Source organism: Trichoderma virens (assembly GCF_000170995.1).
Source record: "Trichoderma virens Gv29-8 chromosome Unknown TRIVIscaffold_3, whole genome shotgun sequence".
In the NCBI taxonomy this organism is placed as follows: Eukaryota; Fungi; Ascomycota; class Sordariomycetes; order Hypocreales; family Hypocreaceae; genus Trichoderma; species Trichoderma virens.
In genome coordinates, this window is record NW_014013746.1 from 1,917,063 (window position 1) to 1,932,127 (window position 15,065).

At 48.4% G+C, this 15,065-nt stretch overlaps 4 protein-coding genes across 4 annotated transcripts; 1 reads left to right on the plus strand and 3 right to left on the minus strand.

Moving 5' to 3' along the window:
• Positions 1-1,411: 1,411 nt before the first annotated feature.
• On the minus strand, positions 1,412-3,251 carry TRIVIDRAFT_62340 (uncharacterized protein; the record flags this gene model as incomplete). Its single annotated transcript, XM_014104399.1, has 2 exons — positions 1,412-1,462; positions 1,512-3,251. The coding sequence occupies 2 exons, from the start codon at positions 3,249-3,251 to the stop codon at positions 1,412-1,414; spliced, it is 1,791 nt and encodes a 596-aa protein (XP_013959874.1).
• Positions 3,252-7,752: 4,501 nt separating this feature from the next.
• Positions 7,753-9,764, minus strand: TRIVIDRAFT_31861 (uncharacterized protein; the record flags this gene model as incomplete). The annotated part of the gene is made up of 6 exons (XM_014104400.1): positions 7,753-7,912; positions 7,979-8,104; positions 8,174-8,719; positions 8,777-9,009; positions 9,078-9,218; positions 9,300-9,764. The coding sequence occupies 6 exons, from the start codon at positions 9,762-9,764 to the stop codon at positions 7,753-7,755; spliced, it is 1,671 nt and encodes a 556-aa protein (XP_013959875.1).
• A 1,397-nt stretch (positions 9,765-11,161) lies between these two features.
• Positions 11,162-11,845, plus strand: TRIVIDRAFT_32960 (uncharacterized protein; the record flags this gene model as incomplete). The annotated part of the gene is made up of 1 exon (XM_014104401.1): positions 11,162-11,845. The coding sequence occupies one exon, from the start codon at positions 11,162-11,164 to the stop codon at positions 11,843-11,845; it is 684 nt and encodes a 227-aa protein (XP_013959876.1).
• Positions 11,846-12,033: 188 nt separating this feature from the next.
• On the minus strand, positions 12,034-14,293 carry TRIVIDRAFT_198622 (uncharacterized protein; the record flags this gene model as incomplete). The annotated part of the gene is made up of 2 exons (XM_014104402.1): positions 12,034-13,557; positions 13,667-14,293. 2 exons carry the CDS (start codon positions 14,291-14,293, stop codon positions 12,034-12,036), a joined length of 2,151 nt encoding a protein of 716 aa, XP_013959877.1.
• Positions 14,294-15,065: the final 772 nt, after the last annotated feature.

The following is a 15,065-nucleotide window of genomic DNA, read 5'->3' on the forward strand; positions in this document are numbered from 1 at the left end:
GTCATTTTACAGCATTTGTAAACCGTCTCGATAGCTACTGCTCCCAATCATCTGAATCATGATTGTGATTTCATGGAGTTTGGATGTGACGTTTAGCAAGTGTGGCGGCGGACCTTTGGTGTACATGGGTGCAATTTGTAGCTACAAGGCCTTGGGAGGGTTTAAAAATGCTGTGAAATATTGGTCATGACATCATGAAGCATAAAGAGGTGCGCTAGTATAGGTCCTACCAATAAAGCTAGAACCCTCCAAGGCGTTGGGAGAGCCTAGAAATGCTGTGAAGGTGGTTACAAGGGTGTGTGCTGTCGTGGACCAATTGAAGCCTGAATCTAGTATATATTCGGTGAGACAATGCCGCTACTACTTTTCACAGCATTTTTAACCTCTCTCGAGGCGGGGATTCTCTTGTAGGATCAGGTTGTAGGTCATGCTGCAGGGGGTCGGATGCACTCCGTACATTCACAGCAAATTTAAGCCCTCCCCGGGCCTTGTAGGGATCCAGCCTGCTCGTACTCCGTACTATTCTTTACAGTTCCATGTCAGTTCTACTATCCCGGGGTCCCCTACACCCTCATTCTTTTCACAGCATTTTTAAGCCCTCCCCGGACCTCGCTTCCAGCCTTGTTGCAGTGCTACGGCGGTACTTGCGTGCTCGAGAACAGGGGTAAAAGCGGTAGCGTTAATTTCACAGCATCTGTAGTTCACTCGATGCTATGTAGTGGATGGAAAAGAGACATTACAACCTGCTGAAATAAAAGCCGCTGAGGGAGGGGTATCTAAACTTATACATTGCTTTGTTGATATTGGGTACTATTCCCAAATCTTGAACTCGCAATTTTGTTTTAATACAGTTTGGTCATTATATTTAGGGAAGGGCTATTCAGCACCCCAAGTTGGCTATCCAGCACCACAGCGATTAAAAAATGAGTACCTAGCGAATAAATAACGTAGAATAAAGATCTTTCTTATCAGTATCACTTAAATATATATACGGTTCCTGGAGTATCTTCTACTACCGCTACTTTCTGCTACTACCTCTACCTTCTGCTACTAGCTATATTTTCTTCTACTACCGCTACTCTCTACTACTACCGCTGCTTTCTACTACTACCGTTACTTTCTGCTACTACCGTTACTTTCTACTACCGTTACTTTCTACTACTATCGCTACTTTCTGCTATTATCTATATTTTCTTCTACTATCTGTCATTATTACTACCTATGCCGCTTTAAATTTAAGAACGGGATGCTGGATAGTGAACGTGGGATGCTGAATAGTCATTCCCTATATTTAGCTAGAGAACCATCATGCCTTGATTTACAGTGTTTATGTTGCGCAGAGGGTGTTATATTAAAGTAAAAGCCACCAAGTGTGAATCGCCTCGCTCGTAAGCATCAAGGGCCTCACCATTCATAAGGTGATGAACATAAGCTTCCCCAATGACTGAATACTTGTCTTCGCCTAATGGTCGAAGTATAACTGGAACATCACATCCAAAAAGAATACTTACTATGTCACCTACCTCTGTAAAGTCAGATGTCAGACCAAAGTGTCCAGTCTCGTCCACGAATAACTTCCGCTTGTGAGCGAGTTGGTAAAACCTCAAGTCCCGAGAAGCTTCATCACTTCCATCTTTCCCTCTGCGTATATACGTCCGCGCTAGGTCATGCCAGTCGAGATCCATGTTCTCATAATAGTACGCAGGGTTATATGCGCGGGATTCATCCACGTAAGCCAACCCACCAGTCATACCATTAGCCCAGTCTGCGATAATATGATCTATGAAAGCTCCTGAATCCGAATCTACCGAATGGTGGAATTGGTTGTAAGCATCGGCTATCAACTGTTGGATATTCGCGGGTAGATTGTCGAGCGCCGATATTAGCCAGTGAAGAGAGGGTGCGTCCTTCAGTTGTGTGCACGGAGGGGGCTCTATCAAATGTATGATCCGGCCATGACAAATTCTGGTGACTGTAAGCCTTTCAAGATCATTAGAAAATGTAGCCGATGCAACACGAGAGGCCGAGGCTCTGTAAAATTGACGATTTTGTGGTTTGCCAGGCGGCCCCAGATGTCGATGTACATTGCGAGTCAGGAGGCTGAATCGCTGCCATGACTCTGCCCAATTCGGAATCCAGGACCTCTTTAGGGTACTTGGCGTCTGACAAGCACATAGAATATTCAGGGACTGGGTGCCCAAGACCATGGCTCTGACCACACTAGCATAGACATTCTCTACTTCGGCTCCATAGTCAACAATAACGTGGTTGATGTCGAGTTCTGCAGGACTGGCAAGAGAACTGGAGGGAACTTCCGCTTCTAAGCTCTGAAACAACCCGAGTAATGCGTAGATCTTGTCTCTCGGATCTGTCGATAACCTATCTCTAAACATCCAGAGGAGGGTGAGAAAAATACCAGGGGGGCGTTTGTTATGGAGATTTTGCTGGAGGTCAATCTTTAATTCCATCAGAGACATGTACTCTTTAATTCCCTGAAACATTTCTGCCTTCTGGGAGCCTGTGAGACCTTGCGGATGTGTCTCGAACACCCGAGTTGCCAAAAGATACACATTGAGATGTTGAAGAGAAAGCGTGTGTATTTGCATCATACTGTCCTGCAACTTGGACAGAAAGAACTCTTGAATTACCCACACGCGTTTGAACCACGCTTTCGAAAAGAAGTTATGTAGAGCGCTCCACTCCATCTCTGAAATGCTGATTTGATTCTCTTCCGGATGTGCACCATATGCACGTTTGGGTGGACCCAGTCCATTTTGCGTAGAGCCGTATTTAGACGAAAGAGCAGCTATAGTATGAGCGACCGCCTTGTCATCATTATCGATGAATACGCCGACTATTCCCTTACTATAAATCCTGTCCATTATTAGGACCTGCTGACGACGTTCCTCTAAATCATCTTGATTGATGCAGATAGAGTCCACCCATAAATACCGGACCTCGTAGTTTGGTACGTCCAGTTTGTGCTCAAGGACGTGTTCGATAAGCCTTATATGGTTCCATAATATCATCCATAAACTGCGAGATATGAAGAACGTGTGGTTGTCGATAAAGATGGGCAACTTGTCCTTGCCATCTCCCCATGCATATGACAATGCCCAGAATCTCGGGGCGTCTTCTATCCTTGTTCGATGCAGCCGAAAGCAGAGCCTAGTTGCGTCTTTTGTTGACACCAACTCCAATAGGCGGATCTCGACACGCCCCTGTCGTAGTGGCTTGTACCTCATCGGCATCCTGTGGTGTTCTCTTATCCGTCTTGTAATTTTGATATAGGTCTTGTGTATCTGAAGACCAAGCCTATTGAGATCGAGAATAGAATAAGGTATTAACGATAAGATGCTGTTCTAGGCCGTCACATTATTCATATCTCAATGTTAGCCAAACTTAGAACCAAATTAAATCCAATAGCAGAGTATGCGCTCGGAGAGAATCTGCGCTTGGCTCGAATATGATCCGCAGGCGTCTCCTTTCTCATCTTCTGTTACGACAATGCAATCCCAACAATTGGGTGTATTTGAGCGTCGACAGTGGTAGGCAACTCTTCATTTTGAGGCAGTGTTAGACGGGTTGCCTAATCAATGATATCACGTGGACAATTGTCTGTGTTCACGAAGTTACATATAGTACCTAAGTGAGCGACAACTACATGCGAATCTCCATAGAGATGCTTCATTTTGGGAATAACTTTCAGGTTCATTCACTCGGGAATCAACAAATGTTACTGTGGATAGATAGCTCATGTGAGGAACCAGAATCTGCTCTCTGTGCTGCACTACCCACTTTACGCCATAGAATGGGTCCGTGCAGAAAGACCTCCATTACAATATAATGGAATCCAGACACTTGATTCGGTTTCTGTTGTTCTTGGCCGCAGTTTGTAGACCCATGAGAGTGTTGGTGCATGTCATCATCCTCCTCCGCCGCCCCCCTTCACAGCAATTTTAATTCCTCCCAAGACCTTGTCTACAGCCTGATTCTGCGATTTTGACCTGATGCGACGTGACCACCCGGTTCAACAAAAGTAGCTTTTGTCAGCACACAAATTGGCCATACCAAGTGGTGTTGGCTTTTGAACCGAGATAGCACGGAAATTTTTACAACTTGGGGAAGGCCCTCGAGGCTTTCTCTCCTGCTTGAAGCAGCTTGGGCATAAGCCGGTGCTGTCAGAGCCATATTTGTACGAGTTCGCTTCGATTGGATGCAGCTTGACCACTCTGCTCAATCAACCAATGTGGCTTTTGTCGTACAGTCCATGTGGCCTACATGTATGAGGCCTTGGGAGAGGTTAAAAATGCTGTGAAAAACAAATGGTTCGCCACCTGTTGCCTTTTTTTCCGGTGGCCTAATGCATGTCGTTTTCCAAGCCCCCCAGAATGCCATCTCCCTCCGTTCATTGCAATAGAGTCCAGGACTTTGCGGCTTTGCAGCTCTGCGACTTTTGCTGTAGTCAGGCTCTAGGGAGAGGGCATTTACAACATCTTAGCCCCGCAAGACACATGGACAAAGATTTCATGAGATGAGATAGGATTAAGTCCCGGTTATGCTTGTCAAGCGCGACGCAGCTGTGCAAACTCGCAACCGTGGATCTCTTACATGGCATTGTTCAGCCGTCCAGAAGGCCCATTTCTCTTTGTTCGTAGTGAATATTGCATCTCTGTAACCATTGCCGATTTGTAGTTGAATCATGTTGTGAGGCCCTCTTTTCACGGTATATTCAAGCCCCCCAAGGACTCGGGTTCTTACATATGGTGAAAATAAAAAGGAGAGGCGGCAACGCACTCCGCGATTGACTACAGGTGAGTACGCTCCAAACAGCTGATGTAGCCCCTGCCATCCTTTTTCTTCTTCTGTTTGACCTATTTGGCGGCGGTTTACGGCATTTCTAAACTCCCCTGAGGTTTTATTGCGGATGGAAAGGGGATTGCAAAAACACTGAAATAACAGCCATAAATCTTCCCGTTTTGTACATGCTCCCATTGATGGCATTTTGAGCCCATGTCTAGTTAGCCGTGATGATAGATGAGTAGTCACCACCGTTTCTTCTCTCCAAATATCGTACACATTTTGTAACATTGTCTACAAGGGGAGCCACTGGACAATTTAGGAGCCACCTAGCTGTGTTTTCTACGTCCTTCTTGTCTAATGGAGTTCACCAGCATTCTAGGGGGGCGCTCGTCCCATTTCGAACATCCACAGCATCTTAATCTCACTCAACGCCTTGTATCCAGATGCAGCTTGACTACCATATTCAACCAAAGAATGGTACCCACAGCCACGTACAGTATGCCCATGTACCTATACAATCCTCTCCTACAAAACCCCCCAACTTACTAGTAACTCACCTGCCGCCGCCTTTCTTACCTTCTAGGCATGTACTTACAGGTACACAGTGGTTCCTGTGCACAGAATCTTTGGGCGGAGGCTTACAGATGTAATTGCAAAAGCCCGAAGTTGTGTCAGGTTTTGAATCGCAAGCTCAAATCACCTCTGAGCCTTCTCCCTTACCTACTCGGTTCTGCGGCTCTCTCGTCACGCCATAGGTAAGCTCTCTCACGGCCTTGCTGAGTACTTTACAGAGGAGTGTAAAGAGATGCACATGGTGAACAAACTCCACAGAAAGCAGCCGCCAAAGAGGAAGAAAAACAACTAAAATGATATACTAGTTCATTGATACTAACAGCTATTTGATACCTCTCGAGCATTGTTAATGGTGCTTTGAGATTATGCCGAATTGTCATGTGGTGGGTGAATTGCTTCTTTCCAGGTAGTCGTCTCTTTTACAACCTTGCATGGAGGATCTCACAGGCTCAACACCGACATCTTAACAGCATATATAGTATGTAGATTTTCAGCTTCAATTGTCGTGCGGAAAAGATTTTCGGCCGGGATGTGCTTCGAGATCCGCCATTTCCAGCCTGCTACACGATTCCATGTCAATTCGCGTTGCGCGCAAACAAGGGCACAATCAGCTCGCTTGCAACAGTATTTTCCAGCATTTCTATGGCCTTGCCTCTGGGTTCATTCCATTTAGCCAAATTAGTGTTTGTTTGCACTTCGCACACACGCTGTCGTGTATGGCCACACGCGGGGCCACATCCCCGCAACGGGACTGCCGGTCTTTTGCACAGCATTTTTAACCTCTCCCGAGGTCTCATCTCCTCCAGTCTCAACCGAAACCCCCCTGCCCAGCTGAAAGAACATTCACAGCATTTTTAACCTCACCCAGGGCTTCATCTGCCGCCCATTCGCCGTCATCACAGCTACATGCCTAGTGCGACATGCATGCACAAGCGTCGATTTTTTCACAGCAATCTTAAGCCCTCCCGAGGTTTCATCTCTGACCTGATTCATAGTTGATTCCGTATCAGCATTTGAACGGACAAAACTAAAGCAGATGAGCGGCTTGCCATAATATGATTCCGTCTGCACTCTTTACAATATTTTAAGTCCTCCCAAAGCCCATATCCCCAACATGTCTCTACAACGCCCATTCAACGCAGCTCAGCCATCATGCTGAACTAAAGTAAACACATAGCCATAGCAGGTCGTGTCGGCTTTTGAATCAAGGTAACAATAAAAACAAACGGATGTCTTTGGCGCACTTACCACAGCATGCTTGAGCCTTATTGAAGCCTTTTCCCTTGCTTGCAGTAGATCTTATAGTAGGTACGCTTCTCACAATGATACTACTGCAAGTACTCCGCAATGACAGTAGACAGTAGCAGTCGTGGCTCAGGTGATGAACTCAAGGAGATTATTTGTTGTTACAAAGGGACCCTGACAACTTGCTTCACAGCAATTTTAACCTCACTCGAAGCTTTCATCCCCCGCCCGTCCTACATCCGAACCGCATATGCGTAATATTCACAGCATTTTAAGTCTCACAAGACATGCAGCAAATATTTCAGATACCGAGATGAAACTCACAGCGTCTATGGGGGATGGCCTTCACAGCATTTTTACATCTTCAGTCTGTCTGCATTCAGTGGAGAAGCCTTCGGGAGGGCTTAACAATACTGTGAAATCATGCATTTGGTGTACATCAAATGACGCCATAGTAGTTGGAGCAAATCGAGATAAGAAAAAAAAAGGTTGGGAGACAAGGCTTCGGGGGGGCTTAAAATTGCTGTGAAGATGAACCTCACACCGCTGGTTCAGAATACCTAGCTGGCACATTAGCCCCCCCAACCCCTGGCATGGCGTTTGCGGCTTTTCATTCGCTCAATTGCTGCTTTTCCCACTTACACCGGGGTCATTTTGTCTCCGTTCACACTGTACAGCCTCGTCTTTTGGAGCAACTCGAACTCGCCTCGAACTCGCAACGCCCTAGTACAGAAGGTGGAAAAGATACTGATCTATCTAGAACAATATATATGAATCTTTTAAATTGGGGACCATCTCATGTTCGTTTCCTGTGCTGTACGAGTCTTGCTGATAAGCTGCCAAGTTTATGTTAAATTACCATATGGCGAGGAGGAAGCCTTGTTCGTAGTGTTGGTGATGTTTTGAACACTCCCTCCGGTGATCCCCATCTATAACTTTGTAAAGGTGCATATTCAGCAGGCCCAATGGCCTATGCACGGCAGAATCTTTCCGCTTCGAGATATTTCCTTCTAATGATCATTCTGTGAGTACGCGATAGTAAGACTAACTATATATTTTGCCCCGCCGATCACCGGTGCTTCATCCATTCTCAATCCCCAACCAATTCTTCTCTAATCCGATCGGCTCCTACTAATAAGACAAATTCATTAGTCGATCAAACAACGGCGTACCCCATCCTGTCACCGGATCCCATCCTGGCACGGCGTCCCAGCCTGCGTTGGGAATCACGGGCGATTCAAGACCTATAACGCTGCGGCCAGAGCATCCCAATGACTTGGACTCGGTAATACTATCATGTAGAAGTCAGCATACTGTAGCGTATTGAAAGGGAGAATGGAAACCAATTGCAACATACTCTGTGAATGCATGACTACCAATGCTGTAGATCCACGGGTTCAGGAATCCCATGGATGGTAATCCGTTCTTGGTCCGATTATCGTTGAGCAGAGCAATGAGAGCTGCAAAGACAGGCGAAGAGACACTACGCCATGTGTTAGTCATATCAAGCTCCTTAGCAACAAGGTAACATTACAAAAAGACAGAAACACACCTTGTACCGGATGCCGAGTCCTCATTTCCATGGCTCCAGAACCGATAATTTACTCCCTGGGCCGCTACATCAGGAAATCCTCTACCATGAGGATTGTAGTAGCCCTTCCACTCTCTTCCATGTAGCTTGAGATAGCCCTCAATAGCTTCATCCTGCCATTGCGGACGGATAAAATAATCGGAGAAGCCACCCGACGAGAAGTTGACTGCTATTTCGGGGTTAATTCCGTAAGTAGCCCCTACACTTGTCACATAAGGGCACGTTGCGGGAAACGAGGGCATAAACTTTGGTCTTTTCGTGCCGTCATTTGATTGGCATGACACGCCGGGACCGAGATTACCGGAAGCTACAACAATGGAGACACCGCGGGTACCGAGCTGTCCAAACATGTCGCAGACTTGCTGGGCGTATGATCTGGGAAACAGCTGTTCGTTGGCCCCGTATGAGATGGATACCACCTTGGGGAGCTCGTCGTCGTCGAGACTCAGGAGATGGCTGGCGAACTCGAGGTAGGGCTCAAGCGCCTGATTATCTGTATCGGACAAGCTGTGATAACTCGTATTAGTATCTCTCGAATTAGGCATGAAATGAAACCAAACTTACTCCAAGTCTGGAATGATATCGTGGTTTGCACCACCAGTTGCGTAGAAGCGCACAGGGACATCGTATGCCATCGAAACAGCATACTGTATATCCACATTGGCCTCGCCTGTTGGTTCATTTCTTCCCTGGGGGTTCTCTCCTCCATTTACTGATTCGACTGAGAAGTTGGCATTGGCAGCATAGGGTGCAAAATCGTCGAGGAATGCGCTGAGTTGATCGTACTGAGCTGCTTGCTGATGGCATATCATTAGCACCACCGTTTAAAAATGACAGAGAGTGTGTGCGTTTTGACACCACTTACCCCAGTGAAACCGACGATACCAAAACGATTCTTGTTCACATGTCGCGCCCGATAACCATCGACATGGTACAACTTTTTCAAGCAGTTAGGGGTGATTCTTGACTTGCATTCTTCCCAATCAGTAACCATCTCTGTCCTAGTCTGGTCAAGATGGTCTTGCTTGGGATTTGGAGTTGTGCATGATGTCGAATTGCCCACAGGACATGCCGCCCGTGTTTGGACCGGAGCATAATGAATGGTCATTACATGGCTCTCAATATCTTTAGGCAGAGAGGAGATCGGTATTGTTTGTATGCCGAGAGTTGAGTTGTAACCGGTGCCCAGCAGAGCTCGGGCCTGCTCAGCCATGACCTGGACATTGATGAATTGGCCATCACTCTGAATATCAATGGCAGGGATACCAGCCTGAGACAGCCATCCTTTCACGGCATCAGTGGAGTCTTGCCGAGGACGGAGCAGGGCTTTGGCTTCTTCGCGACCAAGATATTGCCCGTATCGCCGGCTTGAAGGGTCGGAGAGGTAATGGAGCGTCTGTTCCAGGAGTTCACGGCATTCTGGTTGCAAGGCGATGGAGATTTTTCCAGATTGAATCGGCTGGACCCCTTTCAGAGTTCCAAGCGGTGGTTTCGCCATTGGAGTTGCCATGGCCAAGGCATTGAAGGCCAGAAATAGTAGACGTGCTTTCATCTTGAGGACTTTCAACAAAGCGCAGCACGAAAAGAGATGTTTGACGAAGCCGATGTCTTGGACAGCAAAGTGCGTTGCAGATGAAGATATCGAATGCAACCAAGAACAAATGAATATCCAGTGATCATTACGAGAACCTGATCAATATTGATAGACTCGGTTCACATGACACCAATATATCAATGCCCAAATATACGTACCTCTCTTGGCGTTTGTTACACTCGATTATTCCAGCCTCACTATATATTGAACCTGTAGCTGGCAAGGCTGCCGCACCGGGACAATACTAAGCCATGATATTGTCCCCCCTGTATTGGATCGCGTTCTGCAGCCTTTCAGACTCATATCAGGTGCCCTTCCATTGGAAATTCTAGGTTTTGTATGCTCATTACACAGGCGAGGCGATAGTGGAAAGTGGCAACTGGGATCTGGTGCCTTGCAGAAGGATGCAGAGAGGAGGACTCGATGATTCGTCGCCTTTGCAGCGATGCATGCAGGTATCCGTTCAGCTATCAGGTGAGAAGATGGAGACTCCTTGGCGCGTCGAAGCCATGAGAAAGCTGAACAACTGGTCTTCAGATGCATGGTTTCAGCTCCTTGGAGAAGAAAACGGATTGTGGCCTGCAGAAGCCTGCAAAAAGTCGCATTCCCACTTTCGCATCATCTGCAGACAAATGCTGATGATTGTCGGTGCTAAGGAGCGGCCCGTTGTAGATTTGGATTTGGATTTTGGTTCCCACATGGCTGCCACTCGTACATTGGCTGGAATTCGAGAATCTTCCCCAGTGTTTGCCCCCAGTCTGCTGGTTGCACAAAGGTGAGGCAGAAAGAGGTACGTGCGGAAGAAGCTTGCGCCGATATTTTTAGCCCAAGCACGCAATTTCGCTTCCAAGTATTCCGTGTGTACCTACCCATTGGCGGGAGGGTTCATCGACTCTAGAGTGGACGTGCCTGTAGACGTGCCTTTCATCCCAATACAGCTATTATATTTGCAATATTTCAGATAGATGTTCTCTGTAGATGCCATACGTAACACAAATATCACACACAAAAACAATAATACATATTCTCATCAGCTACAATTGGGAGAAAAATAGCCGTCCTGTTACAATGAACCTCCATCTGAGGTCAAGATACACCACACCATTGATTAATAAACAATCCATACAATGGAGTGAAGCTCTCCACTCTATTCCAGCCCTTGGGCGCGCCTTTCAACGGCACACGGAATCGGTTGACCGGCTTCGGGCTTACATTATGCATTGTACGTAAGAATCTACTAAATAGGAATACAGACTAGGGAGTATAATAGAGCCCATCTTGCCGCATCCCATCCAGGTCAAGTCTACGAGCGTCGAAATACTCCAAAGTCACGTACGTAAGCAGGCTTTGTCATCATGGACCACTCCAGCTTGCACGAGTTCATCATCTCTTCCTTTCTCAACAACCAACGTGCTCCCACTGTTAGCGAGATCGCCACTCGCTTCGAAAGCGATGTAGGTACGACACGGCAAGCCCTGCGAGCTCTGGCAGATTATCATGGCGTTGTGCTGCACCCCAAATCCGACGAGGTGTGGGTTGCCCACCCGTTCTCAGCAGCGCCCACAACCTGCATCGTATCATCAGGCGATCGCAAGTGGTGGGGGAACTGTGCCTGGTGCTCATTCGGAGTGATGCACCTCTTAGGAGGTACCTCGACCTTCACGACAAGGACCGGCGCCATCGGCGATGAAGTGACCATCACGGCTCGGGATGGACAGCTGGTGGACGCGGACGCGGACTTTGTGGTTCACTTTCCAGTCCCCATGACCAAGGTCTGGGACAACGTCATCTACACCTGCTCGGTCCAGCTGCTATTCCGCAATGAGGCCGAAGTGGACGAGTGGTGTGCTAGTAGAGGGATCGCAAAGGGAGATGTGCGTCCAATCAAGCAAGTGTGGGATTTCGCTGCTGAGTGGTATGGCCGCCATGCGGATGCAGACTGGAAGAAGTGGACTGTGCGCGATGCAATCGAGATTTTTGGTCGTCACAAACTGACTGGTCCAACTTGGGCAATTGGAGATGAGGCAGGACGCTTTTAACACATGATTTTGTGAAAATATAGTACAGTGTACAGTAGAGCCCAAATTACACAACATTCTGCCACTTCTGTGAATGACAGGCGTGGCAATCTTAATTCATCTACACCGAAGAACCGGGCAAGGGAAATCATAGCTTGCGTGATGCTATCAGACAGCCATGGAACCGACACATAGGCCCGCCAAAGTGGTCACCTTAAAATTACAGTCAACGCAGGGTAGCACGGGTCATCGTCCTTGCCGACTGATACATAAATCCCATGCGCCGCAAAAACGGGGTTGACCTCTGAGTCCAAATAGGCAGTGATTGCCTTCCTCTTCCTTTTCAGTAAATACGGAATGGCAAGCATTCCTAGTCCCAGCGTAAGCCAAAAGATGATTGTGAATTTCTTTACATACTCTTGCTGGAAGAGATTCATGCGCTCTTGGATGAGATCCATGTCAATCTGCGTCATGCCGCGGCGCTTGAGAGACTCGGGGGCCGCGGTATTCAACGCGAAGGGAATCTCCTCTGGGTAGATCAGCCAACCGTTGGGGCGCCTTTTAAAGGTAGCCTCATCGGCATAACCTTGAGCCTCGGGCGAGACAAGCGTTTCTGGACCATCTTCGAAAAGCGTCTTTCGAGGCTGCCCCAGGCAACTGGCACGCAGCGCATTTGGGACGCCGGCGAGCTGGAGTAGTTTGACTAGTTCTTGCTGCGTCACCAGATTGGTGCCACCGTTGTCAAACTCACGCAAGCCAGCGAGCGTCTCGTTGATGGCATCGCGAGGAGCGTCCGGCACCGTTTGATACATGTGGCCAAGTTGCGTCTTCGCAAAATCTAACCCGGCATTGAAGCCACGCACCCTATAGAGCCCAGGAGTCACTGGGCTTGCAACGGCCAGTAATGTTGCCATGAGAAGATTATTATCAGCTGATAACCCAGGCACCTGTCGAAAGAGAGGCGCAAGATCCTCGGGATCTTGGCGACTATCCCCCAGACGGGGAGGCCGACTACCGCCCACGAAGACGTGGAAAACATTCAAATACCAGTATTGCCAGGCAGGTAGGCCATTGCCGCTGCCCACGGCCACTTCGAGGTGCAAGCCACGACGCTGGAGGTTTTGTGTCACGCCTTGCAGAAACGCCTTCATCTGGTGCAGTGACTTTGCAAAGGGCTTTCTCCCGCGTATGCCCTCCTCCTGGATGTACACAACGCCTCGGCGCAGAATACGGAAATCGTCATAGGTTAAGCCATGAGCTGCCAGCATCGTCGTGAATTCCGGCCAGTCATGCATGGGCCATTGAGTGATAGGGTGACGAAACCGTGAGCATGGCTTGGCCTCCTGAACCCCGGGGATAGTGATTCCCAGAGGATCTACAAAGTGAGACTCAGGAACCGTTGGGATTTGTGCAAAGGTCCTTGGATCCACAGGGTCAATATGGTAAGGATCTGCTCGTACTTCTTCTTCTGTTCGCCAATGTCGTGGAACGTCTGGCCCAGGTCGCTTCAGTCCCAGGCGATGTGCATCAGCACCGCCAAACGCAGGGCGCGCATCTGCGCGGTCGACGCCCAGCAGCGGATTCACAGCAGCCAAAGGCGAGTCGTGACTATTGCCATCCTGTGGTAAGGGACTTGCGGGCGGATGATGCTCAACCACGGGCTTGCGTTTGATAGTGTTTCGGACGCCACGATTCTCCGGAAGATCCATATCAAATGGGACTTCATCGTGTACCTTGATGGATGAGTTGGGTATCTTTCCCAGGCAACCATGAAAATTTCCACCGAAAGGGTCTCTTGTCTCTTTTCATTGCATCGTTGAGTCGTTGAGTGGCCTGGAACACTGCGCCAGTCCGCCCAGCTGGCTCTGTGGCTGAAGTGTAGGCCGACTTGAATTGCACCAAGTGAGCCGCAAGCTCCTCACGCCTGAAGTTAAATTGCTGCATCAAAAAAGTGTACTCGGGGGCGTGGGCATCCCCTTTAGCAAACTTGAGGACGTCAAAGCCAAGCAAGACGTCCCCCATAGGCGGCGGAGCTTTTTCATCCTGGGCCTTGTTGTGCTCGTCAATCCTCCGGTTCAGCTGCTGGGCATAAATGCGCTGCGTAAAGTCAGGAACCCTCACGGTGCCGCCTTGAGCATCCTGGATGTACCAGTAGGTGGCGCCCGGCACGGGCAGATGATCGAAGCGGCGCGCATCGCTCAGCAGCTGCTCCTTCATCTCCTTGTAGCGTCCAAAGGTGGTCACCTGCGTGTGCCCAGCCACGTAGTCTTGCACGTATTTGCGGTAGTCGTAGTCGCTATAATAGCGCCTTATGTTGTGAGGTCCTTCGGAGTCGCCCAGATGGAACCCATCCTCACCGGTTACCGGCACTTGTTGTGGCTCCTCGACGAAGCGTTGCTGTACCGATTGCCTGTATTCTGGATCTGAATGATAGCGTGAGGAGTCGAGTGTGAATGTCTCTGCTTCCATTGAGCCAGGTTCACGAGCGGAAGTTGAGGGTTATCGCTGGTCCTTGAGCAGAGTCGAGCTTCGGAGTGGCGATGAAGATGAACTGGTTGACTGTCTCGTGCGAGGCAAGTGTTGTCTTGGTTTGGCATTTTCTCAAGATATCGACTCGAGGAAGAATAAACTGGGAGATGTAAAGATATATATTCAGCTTTTGGGGCCATGATGTAATGTAAAATTCGTTTGATTATACTATTGGAAAAGCTTGTGCTATGCTAAGATTTCTCTCCCGCTACGGCAGAGGCGATATCTGTTCTAGGCGCGTTGATGGTCTGCACGCATCCGTATCCCCTATGTGCCATGAAAGTTAAACTCTTCTGGTACTCATGCTTAAAACATGCTCAAGTTGACAGGATTTGGCGGCGGGCCATGATGGTTTTCTGCTTTGTAAAAATGGCCTTCATCCCGAGTGCCGGCATCGCTGTAATTTCGACATGTTGACTTACAACCTCCAGTTCGACACTCCAGTAACACAGCAGATGCCTGCCTATGCGGCTGAAGCTCACCACCCAGGCAGCAGCTCAGCCCGCCTGCTGTCTTGGCCCCAACCACGCCAATCAAACCAAATCCCCACCCACTTGACAATTCTGCCGCCCCACACCTCACCGCCCAGCTCCCTTGCTATAAAAGTCCTCGCAGCCCGCGCACTTTTTAGAATCTTTTTTTCCTTTCTTCTTTAGCTCTCTTTGCCTTTTGGCTTAGATCAAGTGTAGTATCTGTTCTTTTCAGTTTAATC